Genomic DNA, 26095 nt, shown 5'->3' on the forward strand with positions numbered 1-26095 from the left:
CACAACTTAACTAGTTGCCAACTGTTCCGCTTATACACCTTGGTTGTCGAGGCCCGGGGCCATTTTGCAGTTAAACTGCTGTCCTGTGGCAACTATGTTGCTATTTATGGAGGAATTTATGAACTTAACTGAACTCGCTTCATCTTATTGTAAGTTTATTGAAAGTTTTGAAGTTAGAATAGAATAGAATAATCGTTTAATTGTCCCACTAGGGGAAATTTGGTTGTAACAGCAGTTGCTTTGAAGGCAGCAACTGATTGCAGTGAAAGTTGTTGCAGACCTCGTTTTATCTTCAAAGCAGCCACTGCAAGTTTGTTGCACATGGTCACAGTCGTTTTGATTGTGTCATGGTCCCCAAACACTGTTTTGCCTCGTGTGGCTGTAGCATTAGCAAATGTGTTGCATATAGAGCTGGGTGTCTGATAAGTATATATCCTGCAGGAGCATATGCTGGGATGGTGGAAGGCTTCAAACAGCAGGCCGTGTTGCAAGGTAGCAGCAGAAGTGACATGTCAACATTTTCAGCTTAAAGCTGTGAGTGTATGTTTGGCTCGTAAATGACTTTATAATCAGTCAATAATTAATACATTTGAGTTAGTATATTATTATCCATAATTCCATTATGCAATTTAAATGAAAGAAAGTGAAATTAAATTCTTCTAATTAAATGTATTTTAGGATTCTTCTCAGGTTTATATGTTCAAACAAAACAGGTTAAAAATATACAACAATTAATTATTATTCTGTTGGCACACTTCACACGCCGTAATAACAACACAATCAGCTTCATCTCTAACATTACAGACTAACTCTGCATGGCATTAATATCTTCTGTGAGTTAATGTAACTATTATTCTCACGCATCAAACACGTGTAACTGTGACTCATGTTTGACGTGCTTCAAATCTGATGAAGGATGTGAGATTTTTTTTCTTCGCCAAGCTTCGAAGCTGGATGAAACATGATGTTTGCCAACACCTGGAGTCCAGTTTCCACCTTCAGTTTACTCATGACCAAACGTCCATGCCGTGGACCCCTTTTACAGTCCTGTGGAAAAAGTTGACAACATATTCAACTCTATTTTTTTTTCTTTCTTTTTTTTTACAGGAGCACACTGCATTCACTAAAGGAAAACAGCATGACAGGAAAAAATATGTTTTTTCTCAAAATCCTGACTTCCATATCCCATAACTGCAGCTGAACGTGTCATAATGATGAGATGTTTGAAATATTTATTTCTGTTAAATGTACTATATGTAATACTAGAGTGTCTACATTAGGATTTATTATTATAAAATTTTATTTATTGTTACTTTTTTAATCATCTGTGGTATGTCGTTTAATGTCGTTATTGTGTTAGAAACTACACAAAAGATTATTTACAATTCTATATAAGCAGTAGTGTCAATAGTCAAATGACCTTTGATGAATTAATCTGCATCATACCTTACTATTTAGCAGTTTGTGATTTTATTAATCTGAAAACAAATTTAAAGATATTTAAAAAGTGGTTTTGTGTTTTATTTCGTCTTTAAAAGAAACAAACTCAAATACAAACATCTAAACGGGGTTAAACACAGCTGCCAGTTTTCATTGCCGTTATCATGAGATATGGAAGTTGGAAAGTGTGTCTGTGTTTTCCCGCCTTTTCTTTAGTGAATGCAGTGAACTTCTGAAGCTTTTGGTCCCTTTTTACCCTATTTTTTGTTACATTACTGAGCTCACTTTGACCTTTAAGTTGACTTTCGTTTTGCCTCTCCCTCTTCACATTTGTGTTTCCCCTTGAATCTTACATTAAAAACTTTTTCCAAGAATCTATTATTATTATTATTATTATTATTATTTTGTTGCCCTCTTAACCTCTTTAGTAAATGTGCAGTGATTTGCTGTTGGCCTCCCTCATCTTTTTTTGCCAAAGTTGTGACAAAACGTGAAGCATCCTCTTGCTAATTTCCCAGCACCCTTTGAGAAAGAGACAGAGCGAGGACGGGGCAGCGGGGGTTACAGGGTGGGAAGTTTTCAGTGAAACAATTCAGGGCAGTTTGGTCAGACTGGTGACTCAGGTCAAGTTATGTTCGTGTAACTCGGCAGAAGCCACAGGATCAGAAAATTAAAACGTGTTAACGTGTAGACTTTAAATATTTTTAAATTAAATATTTAGAAACAGTAAAGTATTTAGAAGCAATAATAAATATAGCTATCTGATGAGACAGTGAATACTACTGTTATGATTGTGCACTTAGTAAGCTAATTAGCATGAGTACGCTAGCATGGTGCTAGGCTAGTGCTAGCTTAGTGCTAGCTTGGTGCGCTCCAAAATTCAAAAACATCTTCCAAGTGTTATGAGTAATGGTTATGATTAAAACAGTCAACTAGTGTTTTAATATCTCCCTTTGTGTACTTGTTAAACAGGCTAACGTATCTCTTTCTGTTTTTAGTGTAGCAGCCAAGCTAGTCTTCTTATTTAAGAGAACAGGTCGTTTTATCAAACATTAAGAAAATTCTTGAACCTTTGGCCAGGTGCAAATAGTCTGAAGGTTTCCTCACAGGTCTGGATTACTTACATTGATTGCTAGCATAACTATACCAGGTTTCAGAATATAAAAATTAGAAAGTAGGTCTATATGTAAAATACAGAGAAAAAAAGTAGGAGAAAGTCAAAAAGGTTGAGGCTTTTAGAAATCCTTATTAGAGTTTTTTATTTGGTTGAGTTGTTAGCATTGATACTTTAGGACTAAAAAGACATTTGAAAGAAAAAGCTAATTAATTTGATATTATTCCTACTCTAAATATAGTAACCATTTGAAGTCCCACCTGAGTTTTAGCTTTGCAGTCTGCTTATTTTGACACGGCGTGCATCGTTTTCGTCTCTGACTCTGCTAAAAGCTAGCATTGTGCTTGTGAGCTTCGCACCTTCCCCAGGACCCCACAGCTAACCCACCAGCTCCTGTCTCTCTCTAACGCTTGTGTTTGAACCGTGGCATGCATCTGTGGCAGTGTACTGGCGTGTTTGAGTTGCATTTTGATGTCTTCTCTGTTTGTCTGAAAACTTGTTTCTCGTCTTCCCCTCACCTGCTCCTCCTCCGTCTTCTTTCTCTTTGTCTTCTCTTCATTGTGCAGTATTCACAGATGAGGGACGAGGTTTTCAAATCCAACCTGGTGTGCGCCTTCATTGTGCTCGTCTTCATCACAACCATCCAAAGCCTGCTACCCTCTGCCAGGTAAGAGAGCAGATATTCAATAAAATGATCATTTCAAAATGCGCAATCTCTTAATTCTGCATGTGTAGCAGCTTTTGCACCTTCAGTGTAAAATAGGAACTTCCCTGACCCTCTTGGTTGCGTCTAAGACACTGGGGACTGATTTTTATGTGGGTGTAGCACCAAAATCCAATGGATACACTGTTTATGTTTGCTCCTGAGTTCCACAGTCATGGACAGGGCGCATATGGATTATTTAGTGAGGCGCAAATGCAAAACAGTAGATTAGAGATTACAGGTTTTACAGTTCTACTACTGCTTACGCTTACTGTCGCCATCTTGAATTGACTTTCCGAGTTAAAAGTCCTACCTGGGGGGCTGTTCCAGATGGAAATCCTGGGGAACTTGGAAATTCTGACATTAATCTGTACCGCACCAAAATCATATCAGAGAGGAAATGCTAGCTGTCCAGTATGTTCCATGGTGCTTGTTTATGTGTAAAAACATGGGTCATGTTGAGGCTGGAGGCTATTCTAAAGGTCATAGGGTGAGAGGCAGGGTACACCCTGAACAGCTCACTGGTCTATCACATAACAAAACCCTGACCTATGTAGCCTTAGTATATGGGTTAGCATTCTCTGCTGCACACAGCTGTAGATGCTCATGTCATCTGTGAGAGGTTAAGGACTTGGGTTGAGTGAACAGATTTAGGTTGTATTTTAAATGTAAAGGTTGAGGTTTTCTTTTTTTCATCATGTCAGAGGTTTAGAGGGTGGGGGGGAGTGGGTTAGGTGAAGGAAAGAAGAGAAAGGAGGCAGAAACAGCTGCGTTATAAGCGTATCTTGCCTTGTGTTGTCTCTGTGACTCTGACTGTGAAGGAAATCTTGTGTGACCAGGTCAGCTCGAGCAGAATCACAAGCTTTTAATGAATCTCAGCCGAGGAGAACAGAGTAAGGTAATGCCAACTGACAATCTGAAAGCCGCTTTGATACCTGCCTGCATCTATAGAACAACAGCACACAAGCTTCACTAAATACAAGAATTCTGCAGGTTTGTGTTGTCCTCAGACTCTCTCAGGAAATATTCCCCTGCAATGGTGCTGCTTTCAGGTCCTTATATAAATCATCATTAACTCACGTGAATGAAAACCAAACAAAGAACCAGAGTCATAGCTGAATATCTGGTTAGTGTCCAGATCTCAGTGTAAGTTTAAGCATTATAAAAACTCCTACCTTAAAAAAGAATTGGTCGCACCGGACAAAAAAGCAGCGGCCATTTTTATTCGGTTAGCGTTGGCCTGTGTTGTGTTATTCTGTAAGAGCACCACATACGTTTTCAGTAATTTGCCCGTTTTAGTTCAGTGGTGTGCCTTGTTTTCCAAAACTACACCTACTCTGTGCTAATAGCGAGCCTTCAGTGTTCAGATGTTCGTTCAGTAGATGACCATATGGAGCTATAATTGATAAAAACAAAACCGAATACACCAAAGCCAGAGTGAAAAGTGAAAGCAAAAGTCATTAAATTGATGTTTGATGTGATGGAGATACTTTTCCAGCAGGTGACACGTTTTAAAACCTTTACCAGTGTGTGTGTGTGTGTGTGTGTGTGTGTGTGTGTGTGTGTGTGTATTCATATCTTTGTGGGGACCAAAAATTGGAAGTTTATTGTACTTGTGGGGACCAACAGCTCTTATGGGGATGTGGTTTTAGTGTCAGGGTTACAATTGGTTATGGTTAGGTTTAGTGTAAGAGTTAGGCATTCATGTTTCATGGTTAGGGTAAGGGGCTAGGGAAAGCATTATGTCAATTAGATGTCCCGAAAGATATAATTACCCGACGTGTGTGTGTGTGTGTGTTTGTGTGTGTGTGTGTAAGAGAGATTTTTTTAGGCCACACGTTGTACATTGTGGAGGTGGACAGTGCCATTGAGTGCACACTAACATTAACCTCCTCTGCATCCCGCCCAAGTGGCAGCGCTATCAGTCATCTGTGATCCCACATTGGGCTGTTAGGAGTTTAGAGCACATTTCCCAATCCTAATTGGTATTAGGATATTGGTGGTAGCCCTGCGTCAGACTGAAGACCTGTCCAGGGTGTACCCTATCTCTCACCCTAACACAGCTGGGATAGGCTCCAGTGGCCCCTGCGACCTTGAAAAGGATAAGCGGAAGCGATTGGATGGATGTAAAATTTGTTATTACATAAAAGAAGAGCCCAGACCTGTTGTGCCATCTGTTGATATCTCGTAATACAATACGTTTGAAGTTTTGGACATACATAATATTTTTTTGTTTCTTCAGACTATTTTTCACTTAACCCTTCATGCATGAATTCAATCTCAATCAGGATTTTCTTCTTCAGTGTTTTTATTTATCTTTAGGTGTGAAAAGATGAATAAAAATACTTAAGAAAAAAGTTGTCATAATTCATGTATGAAGGGCTTAAATAACAATAATTACAATGCAACACTTTACACATCTATAGTAACATTAAAGGACCAGTGGGTGGCAGGGTATGGAGTGACACATCAGTGTCCAATGTGGTTTATGTGCAAGTGTGCCATCAACACTGACACAAATACAAGAAAACAGCCTTTGAATAGCTGTCCACTGTAGTGACCAATATGCGTTACCATTTTTCACAAGCTTATTGAAATGCTCAGTAAGCTCGTGACATAAAGAAAACAAAACATCATCCATGTATCCAATTCCTGGTCACAGTGCTGCTGTCCCAGCTCTTATATGGCGAGAGGTGGGTACACACGGGCAGCTCACCAGTCTGTTGCAGACTCACAGTTACACATCAAGCTTATTTAGAGTCACCAGTTCATCCAACATGCTTGTTTCTGGACCGTGTGAGGACGCAGAGAGAGCAGACACGGGGAGAATGTGCAGACTCCACGCAGAGAGCTCTCGGGCAGTCTGTGAGGTCAAACCTGGGACCGTCTCACTATGAAGCAACAGTGCTAGCAACTGCACCACTATGCTGGGCTCACAATTAAATATATTCAAATTATTCTTTAAAAGTCAGCTTGATTACCTGTTCAAATAAAGACTAGTCCTAAGCTGCAGTGTCCCACTGGCATATTTATCATTGTGTTTTTGCAGCATGGTAACCATGGTGATCCAGTTCTCGGTCCTCATCATCCTCCATTCCTGCCTGGTCCTAGTTACGACAGCGGAGGACTACAAGTGTCTGCCTCTGGTCCTGAGAAAAGCCTGCTGCTGGATAAACGAAACCTACGCGGCACGAAACGTCATCATTTTCGTCTCGATCCTCATCAACTTCCTGGCAGCCATGATCAATATCGTGAGTTCTTTAGTTATTTTTTTAGATATATTATTTAAAACATGGGGTCAATGTCTGTCTGCAAAATAACTGTCAGAATGCATCAAATATGGGAACGCTACATGGTTAGTACCGTAGCATTTCTTCATACTTCGGGCAACAGGACAGTGTGTGTGCGATTTTCTTTATAAGTGTGTGTTTGTGGTAATGAAGAAACATTTCACCTACTTCAATAGCATGGCTGCTAAAATGTATTTTAATGGGTTAATTAAATATGGAGCTTCATGAAACAGAGGAATACGATGTAGGCATCTAGACATGGCTGATTTGATGGTGTGCAGTACCTCAGTCCATCCAGTGGGGTAAATACAGACTACAACACTTGACTTCGTACTTGTTGGAAAGCACAGTGGTACGACATTTAATGCCAGTTGAGAATTCCGTTCCAAATATTTTCTATAAGATTGAGGTCTGGACACTAGCTAGAGTATTTGGATCATTCGGATCTCCTTTGTTATCTTGGTGGTGGGTTTTTGATCCATGACCCATCTTCAGTGTTCTGGCTGAGGCAAGAAACTTCTTGTCAAAGATTTTATGCCACGTGACTCCGCCCATTGTCATCCTGTACTCTTAGCAGAAAAACAGCTCAGTGTAATGTTTCCACTCCCATGCTTGGCTGCATGTGTTGGGTCGAGTTGACGTTGGCTCCATCTGACCACAGCTCTTTCTGCCAAGCCTTCTCTGAATCATTCAGATGTTCACTGCCAAACTTGGGACAGACCTCTACATGTATCTTCTTCAGCAGGGGGCTTGTGGGAACTGCAAGACTTCAATCCATTATGCCGTAGTCTGTCATCAATGGTGTTCTGGGTGACTGTGGTCCCAACTACTTTCAGATCATTAACAGGCTCTTCCTGAACCTTTGCTTGATGTTCTGTCTTTCTCCATTAAAATTAAAGACTTTGTTTCTATGTGAATGAGCAAACTTACAAATTGAGTAGGGGATGAAATAATTAATGTTTAACACCATGCATTGCATTTTCTTATTATTTTAATCAACTAGGAACATCCTTGTTCTCACTCTGTTGTTGTAATTTATTAATTAAATTTTTGAAATACATTTTTTTTTTTTTTTTAAATAGAAGCTGCTAAGGTACGTTGGAGATAAAAGCAACGAGCATACAATATTCTGCAATGAAGTAACCCACTCAACTGCTTAGTTTGTAAAGTATTTGTTCAGTTGCTTTATTTAGTCAGATTTTAATTACCTACACATCTACATTTCCCCCCCCCTCCTTCTGTAAGAATCCTGTGTTGCTGCTAATTCAACCCTTCAGGTCTTCTTCAGTTATTCGTGTCAACTGCATCACTCCTTCTGTGCAGGAGAAATTTGGTGTTTTCCTGCAGAAAGTTGAAATCAGCTGTCGATTTCTCACACAACTATCTTGAAATATTAAAAGCGTGATGGAAATTTGTCTGAAAGGGAATGTGGGGTATTTTTATGCAGATCCTGCATCATTTAAAACTGCACAACAACACTAATCCACCCTGTTGGTCTCCCATAGCTGTGGTGCGACTTCGACAAGTCCAGTACCTTCAGGAACCAGACGTACAACGAATCGGCCTCCATCCCAGACATCTGCTTCTACCCAGAGGTACAAACTAAATGAGGTGTCTGAATTTTGCAGTCGGGTCCATCTGTTGTGTCTTTTTTTTTCTTCCCACTTGTGTGACAGCGGCAAACTGATGAATTAAACATCCTCGACATCTGCTCGCGCCCAGAGGGAGGTCTCGCCTCAGACAACGCTACGACTGATGGAGCCATCAGAACGTCACGGAGAAAATATCCATTATGTTGTTTTGCTCACATAATATGCAGCTGATTGATGAACTCAATAAGGGAGCCACATTTTTATAGCTCCGAGCTCGGGTTGACTCATGTATTGTTGCATGTATACATCATAAACGTATTTCCTCCTGAGGCTCATGCGCGCAAATAAGACCTATTTTACACACATAAAGAAGAGTTATTGACTTTGTTTTAGGCCGCACCAGAACGCACTCCAATATTAAATTAGACAAAAACTGATGTCTGTGCCAATGTCAGAGGCTTTTGGTGCAGTGAGCGGGCTGTCAGATATTTCATTTTTATAAAAGGGCACTTTACCAACTTTACACATAAAGGCCAGTCGACTCATTCTCATCTTGTGATAATGGAGGTTTAATGTGGAGGAGCTAATGAGTTCATAGTGATGCCGTAAATGTTACTTCAGTTTGGAGACAGAAGATTGGCAGCAGGAGGTTTGTGAGCAGGCGAGGGAGTCCACCAGTGAGGACAAAGGTAAACACAGAATGTTTTCAGGGGTGAAGAGTCAGGATGATTTCTGCAGCTGCAGCAGTCATCTCTTATTAATTAAGTAAAAGTGTTACACACGTCACTCTAAGTGCTAATGCAGGCATGCTAACAGGTATGCTTAGTTTAGTTTGTTTGCATGATAATACAAAATGTGTCCCTATTCATAAAATCCGTTCATAAAATTCCAGCTTGCCCAGTGTCCCCTTCAAGCTTGTCTCTTGTCAGATCTCTGAACATGTCAAACGCCTCAAATTTTCAATAAACTGAGTCGTAGCATCTAGAGCTAGACTAGACGAGGAGGAGAGCACAATAGTGGATGACATTGTAAATCCTTTGCTTCTGAAGGTGAAGAAGGCCTCACCCATGTATCCTGGGTCAGGATGCAAATGTCGTAGAGGACTACGAGTACCTGGTTGTCCTCATCACCAGCAGGCAGACCAACACAGAGGCTGTTCAAAAACGAGGGAGGAAGCTTGTGTTCACTGTGTGCAGCAGAGTGATGGTGCTTTTGTATACCTTAATTCTGGCAGCTGCAGCGTACTCTGCTGAGCACCATTAGGAAATCTTCCTCTATGATTGGCTGCAAACTGGAGACTTTGTTTAGTGACTTCCTCTCTATCACAGCTTTCAAACTGTTATCTATCAAAGATCACTCTGATCAACCTCTGCACCACATGCTAACATCCACTATATTACAGTATGGATATCTGGCAGAGATTCACCAGTCACTTATTATTATAATTAATAATATTATTATTATCATTATTATTTGCCACTTGCCCTGTGAGCCCGCTCAGCTGGGATAGGCTGTCCCAGCTGAATGGGCAGATGTTGAGTGGAGACCTTTTCAGTGCACTGTGGGCTACGGCTGTTGCACTGCAGTTCATTCAGAGGTCATTTCCTCTAATGTTTCCCCTCTGATGCTTCAGGACTTTACAGTAGTACTGTGCTTTGAAAGTCTGACCATGAGGGATGAATTCAAGGTGCATGAAAAAAGAAACCACATTGTGCATCATGTGTTGATCATGCTTCTCACTTGAATTATAGCGATGACACTTGAGTCAGCTGTACACAGAACTTCATATCTGCACAAGTTTAGGTCACGGTTTCCTGCAATGTATTGCAAAACTACCCCACTCTACTACTACTGACGATTCTCACACATGTAAAAATCGGCTTGGAGAAAACTGAAGAACCAGGAAAATGTTATACACCTTTTTATATATATATATATATATATACTGTTTGTTCAGATGACTGGATGTCCATCCACTTGTGTCCACTTTGGTGTGTTATATACATATAACACATCTATACGGTCTCGTCTTCCTCCTTTTCCTTCTGCTCTATTGAGCTGCTCACATGCAGCGCTTCACTTTTCTGTCTGTGCTGGCACAAAATTATTGCACCATCAACATTATGGGAGGTTGGCAGAACCTCAAGAATCGAGTGAAAAATAAAATCCAGCCGAATCACAACGTCTTCTACCAGGTCAAACAGCTTTCCAGTCTCAAATCCCAGTTGCAAATGGTCCAAATGGGACTTCTGTGTTTAAAAAGAGCAGGAGCCCTGGAAGCAGTAGAGCGGTCCATGAGAAGATGACTTTGAATCGATATTGATCAAATTTGAATCAGTTATGTTTTTCATGTTCATCTGCAGAGTCGTGGAACTTTTCAAGCGTGTGTTTGTTGACAGATATTTAACACTGAGTGCAGCTGTGGCTGATTGGAGTTGCCAACATTTTTAAATACATTATTGTTCAGATGAAGTTGACCATGCGTTTTAATTTTTCACAGTATTTTGTATTCACTGGAGTGCTGGCGATGGTGACGTGTGCGGTGTTCCTGCGACTGAACTCCGTGCTGAAGCTGGCGGTGCTGCTGGTGATGATCGCCATCTACTCGCTGCTGACCGAAGCCTTCTACACGTCGCTGTTTGTTCGCTACGACACCGTCCACCACAACACAGAGTGAGTGCTTAGTGGAGGACATCCTCGTATATTAAATGCACTGTTTGTCTTTTTTGTTCAGGTGAGGTTTTATTCTAAGAGCAGTTTGTCACGGTCATGTGTCACGGTCCGGGCTCGGTGACCCAGGGGTTTGTGTTATTATTAATCTTTGATTTCCTCATGGTTTAGGTTTTGTTTATGTGCTTCCCTGCCTTCCTGCCCCACATTTCAGGTCTCTATGTTCTCTGTCATCCTTACCTCTGTGTTCGCGTGTTTCCTGTTTTACTTTGAAAGTCTGTGTCCTATGTCTGCTTTGCTTCCTTTGTCTTCTTGTGTCAGATTACCCCCAGCTGTGCTTCCCTCCTGTTTTCCATTCCCTCATTACTCCCTGGTGTATTTAAGCCGTGTTTGTTCCTCTGTCTGTTGTTGCATTGTACCGTCACAATGCTGTGTGTTGTCTCTGGGCTCCTGATTTCCATTGTTACCTCCTGTCAGCTCTTAGTTCCTTTGTTTCTATTTTCCTAGTTTTCTGAGTCTTAGTTCTCTAGCTTCTAGTTTTATGTTTTGCTTCTTGTATTTAGTTTTAGACTTTTTTCCAGCGAGTAAAGCTGCCGCTTTGAGTTTAGCTTTTTGTGTTTGAGTCTTGCGTTTGGGTCCTCATCCTGCCTGCCACACAGCCTAACCACGACAGAATGTGCCTGATGCCATGTGCAGTCAACTACTGGTTAGATTTAAAAAGTCCTGCTATCACTAAGTTGAAACTATCAAGGCTAAAACTGTTTTTTTTGTAGCTGGTTGTAGGCATGATTATATCTGCTGTAAGGCCGGACAGTTTCATATGGGAACCTCTCTGGATTGACTTCGTTTGTAGCCAGCCTCTAGTGGACATTAGAAGAACTGCAGTTTTTGGCACTTCCACTGAGGTGCCTGCTTGTGTCAAGGTTCAAATCAAGAAGCTCCAATGTGTTAGACAAGACAGGCGAATGTGAGGAAATGTGACCTAAATACTACGAAGGACCTGCTAAAACAAGCTAACAAAACCAAACTTTTGGGAGATTGATTTTGAGGTCCTTTGGGGAAATGACAGAAAATCTCAGGGGAAAAGAAAGTAAAGCCCAGTTTAGCCAGTATTGTTTGCTCCATATGTAGAAATCACACATATCCCTTCTTTTGTAAAAAACAACAACAAAAAACACAGATCTGTTACTAACAGCATTTTTATGTTCATTTTTTTCCTTTTACATATTTGTCACATTATTGTTCAAATGTCTATAATGACATATTTTACCAAAAAATAAATGCATTTGATTAATTGAGTATTTTGCCTGTAAAAGTTAAATATTTCTACAGCCATATCTCAATGACAATGAAATGAACTCAGAGATACATTAACGTATACCTGCATTAATCATCATCATTTTCAGTTTTAAGTCTTTAATTTTATAAATAGATCAAAAATGCGAACACTTTGACATATATAAAGAATTCGTTTAAATGAGCCTCTTTCTTGTAAAAAGCCTGCGTATTTACAGAATCCCATCCTGGCCCGACTCCCTTAGCTTGCCTGCTTTTTCATCTCCGTGACATGCCGGCTGTGTGTTGTGGGCGTGAGTTGATTTACTTCAAAGTGCTTGAAGTTTTCCAATCTTTGTGTTGTTTCTATCGTAAGTGTGCCTCTAAACTTTAAAAAGATGATGATTATTTCTACCAAAATATGCACCGAGTCGTGAGCTTGTGTTTGTTTATTTGTGGGTGTTAGAGAATCTAAAGCTTTGTATTTGTTTTCCTCTGGCATCACTGCACACTAAAGGCTGCACGCTACATTTTGCTGTCACAAGCTGATCCTCGGCAGCGAAAACAAACGAGCTGTTATTTTTCGCTTGTTTTGAGATTCTGGCTCCTAACTCGTTGTAAAGTGCCTGGAGCTCCGTCTCCACATCTCTCTGAGCTGTTGATCCTCAGCGAGCCTCAGATCAGCCTCAGATCACGCAGAACATTTGATCCTTCTACGGTCTGAGCTGAAAACAAAGAATCGTGAGATTAAGAGAAAAAAAGTGTCGTCTTTTCATATTTTGCTGCAGTTTGTGTTTAGATCTCAACTTTAATGGAGAGCAGGTTTGTCACCGGTGCTGGGTTTCGAATGTAGTTTTTGTGAAGCAATATTTAGGTTATTACAAAAGAACATGCTGTGGATCACTGTTTATCATACTACATGTTTATTTAGGTTATTAAGAAAAAGTTTTCTTGAAAATGAAAACCAGAAGAGTAAAAACTGAATGAAAATGTGACCACCTTTCATTAACAGAATGTACTCAGACAGGTTTTGCCTGGGAAAAAAAAATCAACACTAATGTAAAACTTTAGAAGAGAAGAAACATGAATAATTTATATTTGTGTTTATCAAATGGTCAGAAATGCCCAACAAATGCATCTTTAGGGTAACATAGGCTCAATGCTTTTAATGTGGATCGGTTGTATTTATGTGCATAGCCAGTAGGGGTGGATGATATAGACTCGAAGTGATCTCACGGTATCATTCACAATGATGACATTTATGACAGTATAGGCAGAAAATACAACATTTTATCGATGTTTGCAGCTTGGAGGCAGCAAAATGTATCACTGCAAACAACATAAAGGCTGTTTCTATTCTTCATTTCCAATGAGCTACTGTTACTGATGCCAGCAGCAGTATAATAGTACAATAGCAATGACACAGCATAAATCAAACATGAGTACAATAAGTGTTTTCAGTTGAAATTTTACAAAACTCAAAGTCTAACATAACTACTTAAAACTTTAGTTTAACAATAACTAGAGTAACGTTATTGTCACAGTCGTGGAAGCAGACTGTGTGGAGTGAGGAGGACCCAAGTGCAGACACACAAAACGAAACTTTGATTTAACTGAGGGAGAGCCGTTTGTTGCAGGCTGGTTAAACAGTCCAAAATAAAAAGGCAAAGGCGAAACTAAACGTGAGAAAACTCTTAACGTGAACATGAAGACATGGATACATGAAAACCTAGAAACATGGCAGAGAAAGCAGGACGATCGGACAAGGAATGAAGAGAACTCACAGACTAAATGCACACAGGAAGTGATCGGGGAAAGTGGAAACATGGGGAAACAGCTGATATGAATCAACAGAATGACGCCACAGGAGAAGTGAAACTAAACACACTGAATATGGAAACAACAGACCCTTCACAATAAAACAGGAAACATTATGAGATGCAGACATGGCAAGAGGAGCAAGATTAACATATCCTCCTGAGAACGGCTTTTTATGTCCTCTGCTTTTGGTCTATAACTTTTGTGTTATTTGAGCTACCCTTCTAAGTCCTGATGTGCTCAACAGAGGACATCCTGGCCTTTTCAATAATATTTCATTTGGTTGGGTGGCCTTTTTTAGATCTAACGAGGCAGGAAATTACAAAAAAAGTTAAACTGAGGGATACATTTTCCCTCGGTTCTCAGGAGGATATAATAAAAGTGCAGTTGAAATGTTTTCTACCTGAGGTGTTGTTTCTTGGGTTGAGCTTTTAAAAAAGCTCTGCTTTTCAGCCATGTAACTGCAGGAGTACTTTCCATCCGCTATTTGTTCTTCCTGTCATATGGAGCACAGCTAGCGAGTGCTCCAGCAATCCTTGCTCAAGTCACTTTACTTTTGGTCTCGTATCGCCAGCTACTCATATCTCACCATCACATGCCTTTGTAGCCTGGTTGTACTTGTTTTTACGATGTGTTTTTGCCTCGTTGGGTAAAACAAGTTTATTGTTTCCATCTGTAGCTGAAATAGGTTAAGTGTCATGTTTAGTTGGAGGTATGCTCTCAACAACAAAGCCAAACTACTTCCATAGTACTGAAGAAGCTCCCCTTTTCCCTAATTGGCACTAAGTAACAAATAAAATCAGTAAGTAACAAATAAAACTCTAGAATTTCTCTGAAATTCTGGAGTTTTATTTGTTACTTACTGATTTGTTAACACAATTAATTGTTAAACGTCGACCATGACATGCCCCAAGTTTTTTTCCATTAACATGCCTGTCAAACAGACGAACAAGGGCTCCCATTGAACAGACTCTTCTTTCTTCTCGTTCCAACAGAAACTTCCTGGGAACCAAAGAGACGTCTTTACTCCTGATGGCCATGTTCCTCCTCGCCGTGTTTTACCACGGCCAGCAGGTAAGACCACGCCAGCTTTAACTGTGTCCTAATCAGTGAAGGAATGGCAATTTACACATTTAGATTACTGATTCATCACCTATGAGTGGATTTGTTATGGGCTGGTGATTGAGTTAGAGGACTTCTTGGCTAAATATTGTTATTATCTACACCCATGCAGCTGATTTTTGTGTCTTATCAGGTGGATTAGCTTGTTTTTCTAAGCATCAAAATGTATGATTAAAGGTGACTGAAGGGCATGGATAAAAACAAAAACTGTGACGGTTCCTTTAAAGGATAGTAACAGAAATAACCAGAGTACAGTGGGCGTGAGGAACCCAGCATCTTTCCTGTTGCTATGCAACGGTCTAATTAGAGTTATCAGCTAACGTGAAGTAAAAATAACAGAAGAAGATGACAAACAGTTGGAGTTCAGATGTGTCCAAACATGATGACATAAACGGTTAACGACCTGCCACATTTAACTGGCCTCTGAGAAACTCAAAGCAAAAAACTGTCATTGCATCCTTTAAAAATGTGAATCACTCTTCCAGCTGTGGATGCTGTGGAATCTCAAATACTTTGGTTCCATACAGATGAGGTGACAGCCGTAGCTGTAAGCATTAGACATCTTTGCGTGATGACCCAGAGAAGGCAGGGGTAACATAAGACGGATGTAGCCATGGTGATGTCAGCCGTAGGTTTGTGAAGTCCTGCTGTTAATCCTTGAGCTGAGCGTTTTTGCCATCACCATCTTGGTGCTTTTGAAACCAGACCAATGAGGTGTGGATCTGACTGTGAAATCACACTCTGACTGAATAACCAATGAGCATGTCCTGTATAATCCTGCTTATGAGGAGTCTTATCCGTAACTGAGCCCTTAAACTCCTCAGTAAAGTGTTTACAGAGATCAGGGTGGAGGGAGGTCTTCTGTAGGACCTGAAGTCTTGTGTGAGCCGTATGCATCACCACCTGGCGGCCACTGAAAACAATGCAGGTTTAATGCTTGAGAAATTAACCTTCAGCCCAAAGAGGTGAGAAAGGTCGGGGTGTTTAAGCCTGAAATGAGTTCTTTTGAATCCTCCAGTTCTGTATATGAGGTTTGGGCTGAATCTGCAATTTACAGGAACCTGGGTGGTGGCAAGACAGTTCTAAGCAATTTGTATTTACCTCTTCTGGGTTTCTTGAATGCGGTCCAAGTGTAAGAAAGAAAAATCACTTTGGTTAAACCTCTTGCTGCCTATAAAAGCTGTGACACAGGGCTGTGGGTAGAGAACATTTTAATAACCGAGCCTTTAAACGCATCTGTAATAACACAGGAAACGTCCTGCCAGGTTTTATGATTGCATAATAAGCGACCGGAGTGTTTCTTCAGCAAAGCAAAACTGGCACAGACCACTTTGTTTACACGTCTGATACATTATACAAGCCATTTCTATAAAGATGCAGTGAGACTCAGTGGCCTGAAGGAAACCGGTACCACTGTGCCGCTTTCATGCTCTCGCTATGGCAACCTTTGATCATGTAGTTTAGCAGCTCGGCATTGGTCAGAGACGGCCGTAATTGAAGGTCTTTTGTAGCCTCATGAAAGTAGAAAGCAGCTGTATTTGAAGTCATGCAGTGGCGTATTGATTTTCTCTGGGTCAAACCACTTGTTTGGCAAAGCAGAGACAATGACAGCTCACAGCATGAAACACTCGCAGCGCTGAAAAGCTGTTTGTGCCAGATGCATATGGCCAAGGGAAAAGAGAGCACACTAAAAAGACTATTTACCCTTAGCAGGAAAGTCCAGCGTGCAAAACAGGATCCAGCTGTTTTTTAGTGCAGTGTTGATGAACTAAGTGGCTCCGTGTTTTCTGCTAAATACTCCAAATTATCTTTGGGCAAAGTGGATAATCGCTGACAGAGGAGCACTTTTTGTTTTCATTTTTCATGCTTAAGCTCACAGCAGGGGTTAAGTTACAATTTTTGTGGTATATTTTACTGTTTCAAGTTTTAAGTTCAAAAGGCAATCTCAGTGCTTTCCTGTCTGTTTATGTTACAGTTACGTTCCAGCCAAAGACATTAAAGCAGGATTTTGTCTCAGCGTCGAGCAAGACGTGGATCCAACTCCACTAAGCATAAAAGGATCCTTAGATCCTGTACATGTTCAGTCCTTTAGTGTCCAGCCTGGAAGCTTTTCTCTGACAGTAAACACAGGCTGTCTATAACAGCTTTACATACACAATGTGATGTTTGCAAACCCTCAAGCTGGAATCTAGACTTCTGGCTTTGGCGATTCAGGAAAAGCAATCAGTACTTTTCCAGTGTGGTAACTACAGTATTGCGGAAAAGTCACTTTATATTTTACTAGGAACATGGCAAAGCAGCTAGTTATTAGAATATATGCAAACATGCATGGGTATATAATAGTGCTGTCAGCGTTAATCTCGTTAAAATGACGTTAACACCAGAACCAGAACCAAAACAGAGTTTGTGCAATTCTAACAAGCTTAAAAGTCAATATTTGTTATGGCCACCTTTATTCTTCTACACAGTCTGAACTCTCTGAGCCAGCTTCCGCGTCTTTCTTTAAGTAGTCTTCAGGAATAGTTCTGCAGGCTTCTTGAAGGACATTTAAAGCTCTTCTTTGGATGTTGAGATTCAATGCGGCTGAGGTCTGAGGTCTGGGGAGGCCAGTCCATGATGGGTAGTTTTGATTTTACTGGATTGGATTGGATTACTGCAGTGTTTGGGGACTTTATCCTGTCTTTCTTCTCTGTCCCCAATCGGTTGCAGCAGTTGGCCCCGCCCCTCCCTGAGCCTGGTTCTGTAGGAGGTTTCTTCCTATTAAAAAGGAGTTTTTCCTTCCCACTGTCACCTAAGTGCTTATTCATAGGGGTTCATAGGATTGTTGGATTTTTCTCTGTATGTGCTATTGTAGGGTCTACCTTACAATATAAAGCGCCTTGAGGCAACTGCTGTTGTGCTTTGGCGCTGTATAAATAAAATTGAATTGAATTTGCCATGCTGAAAAATGAACACAAAATAATCCCCGACATCACTGACTGAAACACAGCCAGAAACCATGGCAGAAGCTCCGTCATGTTTTACACTTGGGGTAGAAAACACAGTTTATTTTGGGATCAAGTTTGCCGTCTGTACGAACCTGTGACCACTGACATTAACATTAATTTACATAATGCTTCAAAAAAACCTGCAAACATTTTCAATATGTTTGGACTGCTGTCAAAACACATGTCATTACCAGCATAACAGCAGGTTTTTCACCCCCATTTTCTATCTCATTTCTACTTTGGCAGCCGCTGGAACTAGAAAATACAACTGTGGCGTTAGTAATTGCACACAGGTTGGGCTGAGATTGGAGAAATTTCCCCAAAGAGCAGCATCAAGAAGCACGGAGCAGTTCTGACTAAAACGGACCAAAATATAGTGACACGACATTCTTTTGACTCACATCCGCTCCTCTGCCTACTAGTAATCGACTCCAACAGTAATCAGAAGTCTCACGTTTTCAGAATGGCCCGTGGTTTGTGTTTGAAGCAGAGCTCCAGCAACAGAGGCACACAGTGATGAAGCAAAACAGAGGTAATAATCGTTACGCTGAACAATGGCGTAATGAAGCTCTGGAATGAGAACAGGGCTGAAAACCCACAGCCCTGTCGTCCATTGTTGAAGAAATGCATGAACACAGAGGGTGTTAAAACATTAGTTAGTGCTTCTTTCACAAAAGACACTTATTGTGCTGTGGAGAAAACCCTATTAGAGCGGAGAGATGAAGGAAACTATTTCAGCCTTTTATTCGTCTTCACAGCCTCTTTCATTACGAGAGTTGTGGTTTTATTCAGCGCTCGTTATCTCTGACTGTGTGTAATGTCTTCCCTGTAAAAATTTTCTCACCTTTTCCCTTGATGGTATCTGGAGCTGCAAGTGTACAGCTCATTATGCGAGCCCAGGAAAAAAGTGCTGAAAGTTAAGAAAAAGAAAGAGTTTTTGCACATTTATACAATAAGACAAGTTAATGCATCGACTTAGCAAATTTGGCTACTATAATATGTTTTTTGTTGTAGGTAGTTGATTATTGCATCAACAGATCAGCAGAGGAAACTAAGCCAGCAGCCTTTTGCGTAATAAATTAATGGTGGAAACACTGAAGCCAGATGAGGTTGTTGTTCATGAGTGCTGCTTCCTGTCAGAGCCGTAATTACATTATCAAACACAGCAAGCACGAAGCAATTCGTTACAGCCATTCAGAAAAAGCTCTTAATTTGAAAGGATTAGGGATTCTTCTTTTTGACACTCCAGTTTTCTGCTGAATAATTTTAAGACTCGAACATTAATCAAGGCCGCACTGCTGGCAGCAATAATACAACACAAATACAAGAAGAATCAAATAATAGCACTCACGTGTAAACCTCAATTCATTACATTATTTCACTGGCTCCAATATCTTCATAAGCTTTCCCAAAATAATAAGCGTCTTTATGCTCAGTCAGTGTAAGCATCGCTCAGTCTAACAAGGATATAAAAAGGACGACAAGGACAAGGAAGTCGTCATCTGACTGCAAGTAGTTGTAGCCTCAGTCTCGGGCTGTTCAGTATAACGATATATATCGGATGACGATATGAAAAAATCTATCGTTTCATTTTACGCTATCGTTTGTTTCATGGTGTCGCAAAATAAACTGTTTACGGCAATATTTTTCATCGTTTTGATGGTCACTATAGTGAATATAACAGAAAGTTCTCTCTTTCTGTTATATTTAAAATAACCACACTACGGACGGATAAGCAACTGTTTTTACGCGTTGTCGTTAGCAACAACGACGGTAAACCCAGCGTGTGGCTCTGCTGTCCGCTTGTTTATTTTCCACCCAAGCCTTTCACAATAAAGCTGAAGATCCTGTTGAGATTTTTCAAAATAAACTGAAATGATGACAAACAGAATGACCAAAACAAAACAAATCAAGGACCTTATTTCTAAACGAGGGGCTCCCTCTGCAGCATGGACATGGTTTGGTTATGAAAAGTCTGACACGGACCTTTACTATGGAAATTATGCTGCAAACCGGTCCCCACCTCAGACTCAAACATGGCAAACCTCTTTTACCACCTACGCAAGAATCACGTGAAAGAGTATGGAAAGAGTTTATGGATGAGAAGCAAAAAAGAGCCGTCAGGTGCTCAAAGTAAACCTTAGACTCAAACATTAAAACTGGCTTTTCCCCGCAGCACGCCGTGTAATACTCACAAAGTAAATGGCGGCCGTTACAACTTATGTCTAAAAATGTATAGTTTCATGCATCGGTCAAAACACTCGACTCCAGGTACAGGACGCCCAGCTGGAAACACTTCACACAAGTCGAGTTGCCCGAAATTTACAGAATTTACAGAAAATGCTACATTTTTGTGATTTATATCGTTGTCGGGACGATAAATGTCTTATATCGGGATATGAGATTTTGGTCATATCGCACAGCCCTACCTCGGTCTTAAAACAACCATTTCAAAGTCATCAGGATCAGAAGTTCATTGCAAATGGTCCCAATAATTTTCCCAATAACAGTCACAGTCGCATAAGAGTTGGGATGTCTTAGAGTCAAGGGTAAAAACCCTCTCTGTGATGTACAATATTAATGATCTAAAATGCTGTGAAAAAGTGTTTGCCCCCTTTCCTGAATTTTTAGTTTTCAGCATATTTGTCACACTAAGATGTTTCAGGTCATCAAACTAATTTTAGTGTTAGACAAAGATAACCCCTGTAAATACAAAATACAGGTTTTAAATCAGGAGGAAAAAGGAGAGAAAACACTATCCAAACCTGGCCCTGAGTGAAAAAGTAAAACCTAAAATTGATTGTGCCACCCTTGGCAGCGAGAACTACCATCAAGTGTTTGTGATAACTGGCAATGAATCTTTCACTTCGCCGTGGAGGAATTTTGGCCGATTCTTCTTTGTAGAGTTGTTGTGATTCAGCCTCGTTGTGGAGTTTTTGAGCATCATGCTAAAGCATCTTGATCTGATTTGAGTCTGGAGTTTGACTAGGCCACTGTTTGTTTTTCTAGCCATTAAGAGTACTGGACTCCAGATTATTGTCCTGCATAACCTGAGTGATCTTGAGCTTCAGGGCAAGAACTGATGACTGGACTTTCTCCTTCAGGATTTTCTGGTAGAGAGCAGAATTCATGGTTACATCATTTATAGCAAGTTATTTTTACATCGGATATAACGAGATGCAAACTTTCCAAAAAGTTCCAATTTCCTTCCATCAGTCTACAGAATATATTCCCAAAACACTTCGGGATCATCAAGATGTTTTTTGGCAAATGTGATATGAGGCTTTGTCTCCGTTTTGGTCAGCAGTGTTTTCTCCCTGGAACTCTGTCACAGATGATATTTCTGCCCAATCTCAAGAACTCTGACCTTAAGTGAGGCCTGCAGTTCTTTTGAATTTGTTCTGGTTTCTTCTGTGACCTCCTGGATGAGTCGCTGATGAGCTCTTCAGTAAGCCAGCCTCTCCTGCGAGGGTTCACCACTGTTCCAGGTTTTCTCCATTTGTGGACGAAGAGATTCCAGCGAACCACGGTGAGAGACAAAGCCTTAAAAATGGCTTTGTAACCCTTCCATGACTGATAGTGATTTTGTTTCTCAGCTGTTTCTTTAGATTGTGGCATGATGTATTGTTTTGAGATCTTTTACCCTACCTCTGTTTATTGATTATTGGATAACTTCTAAATAGTTTTAGACAATAATCTGGCCTGGGTGTGGCTAGTGAAAATTCTGTTAATGATTTAACAAGAAGAGCAATTACTTTTTCAGATAGGGCCAGGTAGGTTTCAGTAGCTGTTGTCCCTTAAAAATGAAAAGCAAAAAGAACTGCAGTTTGTATTTACTCAGGTAATTGTTGTCTAACATTAAAATCTGATGATCTGGAACAGTTAAGTGTGACAAATATACAGAAAACTAAGAAATCAGGAAGGGTGTAAGTACTTTTTCATGCTCCCAAGCTCAAATATTCAAGCAGCTTTGATGTGGCAGATTTTTGAGCTTCCTGACAAAACCCAACGAGAGATTTGTGCCTCCTCCTGGTCTTCAGATGGGATCCTGCTTTGTTAGGCAAACGTGTAAACCAGTCCACTATGGAACCACTTTCACGTACAAAATGACATTTTTTTAAATTAAAAACTAATCGAGGGCTTATTGTCATTTCCAACAATGCGTTGTGAAGATTTCCAGGTGGTTGGAGCATAAAGGATAAAAGCCATTATTCTGACCTCACACTGAAGGCCAGTCATTGGACCACGTATGATTTAAACCAGAGTAGCCATCAGCCATGTCTGTCCCCCCTCTCCAGCTAGATTTAGCTGAAAGAAAAATGACAGGATTATTGTTTTTATTTTATTTGTTCGCCTAAATCTTCTTTGTTTAACATCCTCATACATTTTAATGCTCGTCGGGTTGTTGGGCTGTCACATTAAGGTATGTAACTGTATAAATGGAGATTACCTGCAGTAACCACAATGTGTGAGGTGACTGCAGCTCCTGTACTGAGTAACGTGTTCGTTAGAACAGGAGAGCGAGGTATTTTCTGTACAGTTAACAGAAGCCATCGGTGAACAGCGGAGGTCATGTTGGCTAATGGCGGAGCGACCCGCTCTTTCACCGGGCGCCATCTCATTATCCCACCGACTAACGGGGCTGTCAGGCTTTGCATTCGTAATTAGAAAAACAGAAAATGAGATTGAAGTTTTTGTATTCACTCATATGATTAAGTGACTAATTGTTACCGCGATTAATCACAAAACGGTTTCCGCTGAATGCTGGAAAGAGTCGCTTAAATCCTCGCAGGCTTTTCAGCCGGCCCTCAAAATTAGTTTTTTTTTCTTCCTCTCATCTGCAAGTATTAAGTAAATGGTGGTGACTTTTGTTTGTCTCTAATGTATTCAAATGACTTGGTATTAACTGTGCATTCAAAACATCGGTTTGTGTTGCTTATTAGAATCCTTTTTCTGAGCTTCAGATTGATCGCACCCTCATGTTTTACATAATTGATCTGGCTTTTAGCAGATTTTTTAATTTAGCCGCCTGATCCAGAACTGCGGCTCAGCTTTTTCATCATCTAAATGAAATAAACAAAAGACTTTCCCCTGAACTTTGGTTACACGTTTAAGCAGTTAAGTGATTAACAAGTGCCTGTTTAGGCTTGGGTGAGAACACAGACAGGATATGGATTTCCTGTTTTTTGGAGGTTGGGGAAGATTTGGGGAATATGTGGAGAATAAATAAATACATTTTTATTTTTAGGTATAACAGATAACAAGGATGAGGATGGTTGGGACCATTTCTCTCTCAACTTCCATCACATATGACTAAATCTCAGAAAATGTTGCACGGCTGCGAGGGTGTTTTCATCAGATATGATGGACACCGTCGGTAATGTAAGTAAACGACCCAACCTGAAACCAAGTGATAAGACCACAAAAGAGAAGCACAGAAGCATCTCATGTTAAATAAGCACAGAAACGTGTGGTTTCATCAGGTCCCATCATCCTGAGGCCTTTGGTTTTGCTGTTCTGCTTTATAAAGATCATTCTCCTTATTTGTCTCTCTGTCTTTTTGTCCCTACCTGATCCCCATTATCATGGTGCACTTTCCCTTCTTTGCTACATGCCTTCATTTTCCTTTAGCTTCCATCAGCTCCTTATTAAAGCTCACATTTTGTTGGCTCTACTTTTCAGTTTTGGGGTGTCTTTATTCCATTCCTCTTTAGAATTTTAACAAAAGTAGAAGAAAAGAAAAAGATTTTCAGGGTCCTCTCCTTTGGTCTTATTATTATTCTCTGTTGCAGGTTTGATTTCTAAAGACCCAGCGCTCTGAGTATATCACTCTGTAATTTGATTCACAATGTTTGCAACTCATGACTTAAAAAACTGATTTTCTTTGACTTTTTCTTTTCTTTTACCAGCAGGAGAAAACAATACAATTACTTTAGTGATTGTATTGATATTTTCTTGCTGGTAGAAGAACAGCCAGAAGGCATAAACATCATTTTAATCCAGTCTTCTCCACATCGAACATCCAAAATGTCTTGTTTTGTCCACGGCCTCTAAAATAACTTGTTGTTAATATATCTATGTACATTTATGCCAGATGTTGTGCTTTTTTGAAGCTTGTCTGTGTTTAAATCTTTTGTTGGAAAAGCAATCATATTACTATGTTTAGTACCGAGGAGATGGTGGTGTTGGGCTGCCACAAACGATTATTTTGATAGTCGACTAATCAGATCATCATCCACTGAACGTAAAACTACAGCTTATTGCACCAGCAGCATCTGCTCTTATATAACTATCATTAGCTTACAGCTTTAAGTGTTTAAGGTCTGTGCTAACTAAAAATAAAGACAAGATGATAGTTTATTAAATTTTAATGAAATTTGCAGATTGTTTCAGTGAAGTTTAATAAACTCCTTGCTATCTAAAATATAACAGGACACCGGAGTAAATTCTCGAGCATCTCACACTTCTGTTAATCAGCTGTCTGCTTGACGTTTATTCAGCTGTGTAAAAACTATAACTTTAATCTCAGACAAACCGATTTACTCAGGAACAAATAAAATAATGAAAAAAAGGCAAACAATAACATTTTTAAGTTATCTAAGTGACTCATATATCATGTTTAACCTGAGTAGCGATAGACGGCGGTGGGTTTGAAAACGATCTGCCGGGAGTCCGGTGTTCTCACGGCTCTAGTGACCTAGCCCCCGGCTCACTATCGAGCTAGTGGGTAACAGACGTCTCCGAAAACGTCGGAGTGCTTTTGAAAATATGTGGTGTCTTGATAAACTGAGCAGATATTTGAGGTTTACACAGCTACATTCTCGCCTGAAAATATGTTAAAAGTTTTTTTGTGACCCAGAAAGAATAATAAGAGTAATATTAAAACTAACTAGCTGCCGCCATTGTTGGAAACTAAGCTGGGCTGCGCTATGAATTCTGGGACACAGCTTCTTCTTCTTCGGGGTTTAACAGCAGCTGGCATCCTTGTACATGCAGTGCTGCCATCTTCTGTTTCAGTCCGTTATTACACTCTTAAATCCTGCTACTTATTCCTGCGTCTTTTGGGATCTTACAAAGCTTCAAACGACGCGTCGACTATTAAATCAGTCGTCGACGATTTTGATAGTTGACTAATCGTGGCAGCCCTACAGTGGTGTCAGACGACGTATATTTTCATTCACTTCTTTTTGACGATTTAGTTCCTTCGGTGAAGTTTAGATAACTTGAGGTTAGACTGAAGAAGACGAGTTTCAACCCGTGGTCTTCATTGTCAAAATCAGACAATTTGTATGTCGAGCCAACCCCCTGAAGCTGAGCTTCAAATCTCCTTAACAGCATGCAAAAGTATCACGCTATTTCAGCCTTGACTTCAGAACGAGGGCAATAATTAGGCATGGCCGTAAGGGGTCACTTGTCAGGCAAACATCAGCGTAGGTTGTTTTAATCGTGTGAAGAAGCAGCGCTGCTGTTTTTCTGCTGAAGAGTGCCTTGTTTGTTTAAAAAAAATAAGCCTGTGTGTAGATTTGGAGAACTGGGCTATGCAGTTTGGTGAAGCTGTGTTCAAGTCTCTGTATTTTAACCCTTTAAAACCGGTCAGAGCAGGCACGCTCCGTTTTGCGTAACTATTTTTAAATCCCGGTAGCACTGCAACCACGTGAGCTAGCGCAATAATTGTTTTTGCATATGAAACCGGAGGAGTTGTACTTACATCTTATGGCATCAGCTTGTCCTCGGTCACAGTTTCCTTCCACATAAAGCTTTGCAAAAACTGCATAAAAAGCACTTGCAGCAAAAAAACCCATAATATTCCAGAAACAGGCTTTGCCGATCCGATCAGCTGTTCATAACACTTCCTACGTCCATCAGCACAAACTATCGCATGTCCGTTATGTCCTGCCCGAAACTGGAAGTGACGTCATTGTCGCGGAAATGTAGTTTTTTACCACCAAGGCCTCATGAGCCTATACTGGTGTTTTTAAAAGTTATGTTTGACTTTATGACTTTCTGTGTCGTTTCTGGGATGCTTAGGACTCATATTGCACTGCTGGAAATTGTTTATTTTGATGCATATGCTGTTTTTTTTT

The 26095-nt window shown here is 40.3% G+C and overlaps 1 protein-coding gene across 2 annotated transcripts in view; it reads left to right on the forward strand.

The window, feature by feature from the left end:
* Nucleotides 1–26095, forward strand: part of adcy8 (adenylate cyclase 8 (brain)) — a 127976-nt gene that overhangs the window by 85283 nt on the left and 16598 nt on the right. For both annotated transcript variants that reach the window (XM_086273318.1, XM_086273319.1), the window contains 5 exons: nucleotides 3121–3221; nucleotides 6307–6508; nucleotides 8053–8142; nucleotides 10640–10812; nucleotides 14898–14976. In XM_086273318.1, the coding sequence (XP_086129444.1) occupies nucleotides 3121–3221; nucleotides 6307–6508; nucleotides 8053–8142; nucleotides 10640–10812; nucleotides 14898–14976 (645 nt within the window). The remainder of the gene's footprint in view (nucleotides 1–3120; nucleotides 3222–6306; nucleotides 6509–8052; nucleotides 8143–10639; nucleotides 10813–14897; nucleotides 14977–26095) is intronic.

The sequence above is a fragment of the Aulonocara sp. 'chitande type north' Nkhata Bay genome, linkage group LG18 (genome assembly GCF_057382095.1).
Source record: "Aulonocara sp. 'chitande type north' Nkhata Bay isolate Kocher_YH1m ecotype deep benthic linkage group LG18, A_spYH_male_GT1.1, whole genome shotgun sequence".
Lineage (NCBI taxonomy): Eukaryota > Metazoa > Chordata > Actinopteri > Cichliformes > Cichlidae > Aulonocara > Aulonocara sp. 'chitande type north' Nkhata Bay.